This window comes from Hydra vulgaris, chromosome 04, assembly GCF_038396675.1.
Source record: "Hydra vulgaris chromosome 04, alternate assembly HydraT2T_AEP".
In the NCBI taxonomy this organism is placed as follows: Eukaryota; Metazoa; Cnidaria; class Hydrozoa; order Anthoathecata; family Hydridae; genus Hydra; species Hydra vulgaris.
The window spans coordinates 14,755,800-14,760,000 of NC_088923.1; the positions used below are offsets into that span (position 1 = coordinate 14,755,800).

General features: G+C 32.2%; 3 protein-coding genes across 3 annotated transcripts; 1 reads left to right on the forward strand and 2 right to left on the reverse strand.

The window, feature by feature from the left end:
* Positions 1 to 604: 604 nt before the first annotated feature.
* On the reverse strand, positions 605 to 1,431 carry LOC136079211 (uncharacterized). Its single transcript, XM_065794934.1, has 2 exons — positions 918 to 1,431; positions 605 to 834 (listed from the first exon to the last, which is right to left on the reverse strand). Exons 1-2 carry the CDS (start codon positions 1,429 to 1,431, stop codon positions 605 to 607), a joined length of 744 nt encoding a protein of 247 aa, XP_065651006.1.
* A 175-nt stretch (positions 1,432 to 1,606) lies between these two features.
* Positions 1,607 to 2,560, forward strand: LOC136079212 (uncharacterized). The gene has a single exon (XM_065794935.1). The coding sequence runs from the start codon at positions 1,607 to 1,609 to the stop codon at positions 2,558 to 2,560; it is 954 nt and encodes a 317-aa protein (XP_065651007.1).
* Positions 2,561 to 2,772: 212 nt separating this feature from the next.
* On the reverse strand, positions 2,773 to 3,486 carry LOC136079213 (uncharacterized). Its single transcript, XM_065794936.1, has one exon. The coding sequence runs from the start codon at positions 3,484 to 3,486 to the stop codon at positions 2,773 to 2,775; it is 714 nt and encodes a 237-aa protein (XP_065651008.1).
* Positions 3,487 to 4,201: the final 715 nt, after the last annotated feature.

A 4,201-nucleotide genomic window follows, 5' to 3' on the forward strand; every position in this document is an offset into this window, starting at 1 on the left:
TATTATGTTCTTACTACATTGTTCACATCTCTAGTCATCTGTGTTTAGTTAGTGTAGTTGATTTTTGATGTGAGACTTGATTTTGAGCTTTTTTATTGCAATAATAAAACAAATGTTTTTGCAAAACGATTTTAATAAGTAATTGTACCTTATTAGAATAGAGAAAAAACTGTTGATTTTATGGTATGGTTCACAGCATTGGAGTATGAAAATGAAAACCTCTGACCCTCAGGGTCTAATGGAATTTTTAGGCCAGGGATAAAAAATTCAAGTCCTCAAGGTCCACACCCCTGCATGTTTTACATTTTTCCCTTCTCTAACACACCTGATTCAGTCAGTGAATTATCTCTTCCAAGTTCTGCAGAAGCCTGAAAATCATCCATTCATTCAAATCAGGTGTATTGGAGCAGATAAACGAGTAAAACGTGCAGGGCTGTAAAATCTCAAGGACCAGAATTAATTGACCGTGATTTAGGCAGAGTTGGGGTCAGAGGCTGCTTTCAAACTTTGGAGGCTCTGGGCAAGATCAAAATGTGAGACCCCTCTGAAATGAAAAATAAATTTTTTTAATTATTTTTATTAAATTATTATTATAGTCATGACTTCATTGAAACTTGACTTTACGAGCTTTAATATTAGCAAATGTTTCAACTAATGCACTAATATCTATGTTCTTTAACTCGTCAATTTCAATTGATATCTCAGCCAAGCCTGTAAGCCTGCACTGTGACATATTTGACCTTAAGTAGGTTTTAATTAATTTAGGTTTTGAGAAACTTCTTTCTGCGGAAGCAACAGTAAGTGACAATGTCAATAAAATTCGCAATGCTATAACTAAATTTGGAAAAGATTGTTCGTAGTGATTTCTAAAATAAACTTGATCAGTGCCTTAGCGAGCAATTTTCCTGGAACCATACTGTATATTGCTTTGATTTTATCAAATAATTGATTTAAAATCACATCTGAATGTCCATCTTCAGTTATGGCAACCTCTAAATCCTTGCTATGTTTTTTAAGTGCTTCAGTATTTTGGGTGACTTCTGGAATTTTATATAAGAGTCCAAAAAACTCAGAAAGTTCTTTCAGTTGATTAAATTGACTTGTTAAAGATGATAGCACTTGATCTACCAGTATATAGAAAACTTCCATCACATACTGTGTTTCTGGATTTAAAATTGGTTCATCTGCAGATTCATAGGAAAAAAGAGTTTTTTTCTTTCGGGGACGAACTGTGTTTTCAGCTTCAAACTGAGGACTTACTTCAAATTCTTCTGCAATTTCCATAGCAAAAAGTTTGGCATCCTTAATTCCTTTATCACGAAAGTCATTAAAATACTTGAGTAGTTGGTCAATTTCGGTTTGTGCTGTTGATAGATCATAGTCTGGAGACTGCATTTTTTTGCAGACCAAATTTACTTGAAATAATGTCATACCATACACTCAAGCTTACCATGAATGTAAATTCGGAATGTGATTCCAAAAAATCTGGACAAACCAATTTTTTCTCCGCGTAAATTTATCCATTTTGATTGGCTCGCACGCCATTTTGTAGAGAATTAAATTCTCTACAAAACTCATTAATTTTATACTGAGCAACAAATTTGATATGATGAAAAAAGTTACTTCGAAGCAAGATGACGTAAGAAAGCGAGTGTACGAGTTTATTGAAATTAACCCAGAACTTTCCAAAAACGCAATTGTAAATCATTTTATGATGGAAAGTATTCTAAGATCTACGCTCTACAATATTCTAAAACGAAAAGACAACAACATATTACCCGAACGACAAGTTGGAAGCGGTAGGAAAGCAGTTAAGATGAGAAAAAAGAAGATCAAACAATTGGAAAAAAAAATCGACCATCAACATGGAATTAGTCAACGTTCTCTTGCTAAAAAATTCAATGTCAATCAATCATACATACGCAAAACGATAAAGCAGAAGACAATCTTTCATTATCATAAAAAAATTAATGCTCCAAAAAGAACTCCTGAACAACAATTTCTTGTTCGTCCAAAGTGCTCTAAATTGGTTGAAATTTTTCGAAAAAAACAGGTGATCATTGACGATGAATCATATTTTGGATTAAGTAATTGTAATATTTCAGGAAACAGTGGATTTTATTCATCAGATGTTACTACGACACCAAATGATGTTAAATTAAAAAGAAAATCAAAATTTGAACAAAAATTAATGGTTTGGGTTGCAATTTCTCCAAAGGGATTGTCAAAGCATTTTGTTGCACCTTCCGGTCAAGCTGTCAATGAAAATGTGTACATAGACAAGTGTTTGAGATCATGTTTGCTCCCATTTATAGAGACTGTTCATAAAGATGATAAAATAGTTTTTTGGCTTGACCTTGCATCATCTCACTACTCAAAAAAAGTTCAAGAATTTTTGAGGTCCAAAAATGTCGAATATGTGCCCAGAAGTCAAAATATTGCAAACGTACCAGAATTGCGACCTATTGAAGATTTTTGGAATGAAATCAAGAGAGAAGTATATGCTAATTGTTGGGAAGCTAAAAATTTGATCCAACTGAGGAATCGTATCAACTACTGATCCAAACATGTCGAAATTGAGCGCGTACATCGACTTGGTAAGGAGAGTTTTACAAGAGTTGATACAGTTTGCAGACAAGGAATGAAAAATTTGCAATTTTTTGTGATATTACTCTATGAACATTGCTCTTTTTGAAACATCGTTCAAAACTTAAAAAATAAGTCATCTTTCTAAAAATATTTTAGAATTTAATTTGTCCAGATTTTTTGGAATCACATGTTATTTGCCTGAAATTTGGTAGATGTATCATACTCTGAACTGTTAGCAACATCATAAACTTTGGAATATTCATATTTTAATGTCTTTAAGCTTTCCACTCGAGACTCCCATCGAGTATCAGACAGTGGCTTCAAAGTCAAAGTTTGCACTGATTTCATTAAAATGGCCCATCTGATATTAGAACCTGAGAAAAAGTTATAGACTTCTTGTACCAAACCAAAAACTGACACTGCAAATAGCCTGCAGTTGTAAAATCTAAGAACTAGGGTTAATTGTTCTTGATGAGTTACGTCTGTAGTGCAATCCATAATTATTGAATAATATTTTGCATTCTGACAATTTAAAATTATAGATTTCTTTATCTTTGAACCCAAAAGTTGAATAATTTGGTTTTGAATGTTTTTGCCAAGATAGTGATCACTTACTACGTGTGATTTAATTTTTCTTAGATGCTCTTGAAGTATTGGATCAAATTCTGAAATCATTTCAATCAAGCCCAAAAAAGTTCCATTGCCTTTAGAAAATAATTTATCAGTGTGTCCTTGGAATGCTAAATTGTGAGAGGCAAGAAATTTTATAACTGAAATTATTCTCTTCAAAATGCTTTGCCAACACTCAACTTCTAATTTGATTTTTTTTAAGTTGCATTCATTGATAATCTCATTTTTCTTCATTCTTGTAGCAAACCCATCCACTTTATAAAGCATTCCTTGTGGTTTACGGACTTCTCATGGTCCTATAGATATGATGTTATATGTTTCCAATCAGAATATCCATTTCCAGTTAATTTTATGCTCATTTTTGCGATAGAAAATATTTTGCAAGGAAAACAAAATATGCTGTTTGAATGCTTGGAATAAACTAACCATTTTCTTTCATAGGTTTCCCCATTTGGAAAATGCCTTTTATAATACATCACAGATAATTTTTGTCCATGATTACTTTTTGGAAAATCTTCCTCCTTCAGTTTTATAGGACCTTGTTGAACCAGAATTTCTCTAAATGAATTCATTAAGATTTTGGGCCAAAAAGCAGGATCCTCAATTCTGAAATGCAACAATTAAGGAAATTAGAATTGGATCTTTCATAAGAGAAGAAATATTTATACAGTAGAGTCTCGATTATCCTACTAATACGGGACCAAGGGGTGTCGGATAAGGGAAAAAATTGTCGGATAACAAGGATATGGATAATGAAAAAAAAAAATTTATATGCATTAGTAGGCTACAGTTCTTAATGTGATTGTGCGTATTTATATTATTTAAATAACGCAAAACAAGGCAAAAATATGCAAATTATCAATGGAAACTATGAAAGGGAAAGGTAAATTAACAAAAAAAATAAAAAAAAAGGGAAAAAATATTCTTTTCGGATAACCGAGTGACGGATAACAGGGACTGTACTGTTTTCATACAAAAATAA

Coding starts and splice junctions, on each gene's coding strand:
- LOC136079211 (XM_065794934.1), bottom strand. CDS start 1,431: ATGACATTATTTCAAGTAAATTTGGTCTGCAAAAAAATGCAGTCTCCA. Junction 835..917: donor TAAAATCAAAGCAATATACA/GTATGGTTCCAG, acceptor TTCCAAATTTAG/TTATAGCATTGCGAATTTTA.
- LOC136079212 (XM_065794935.1), top strand. CDS start 1,607: ATGATGAAAAAAGTTACTTCGAAGCAAGATGACGTAAGAAAGCGAGTG.
- LOC136079213 (XM_065794936.1), bottom strand. CDS start 3,486: ATGCTTTATAAAGTGGATGGGTTTGCTACAAGAATGAAGAAAAATGAG.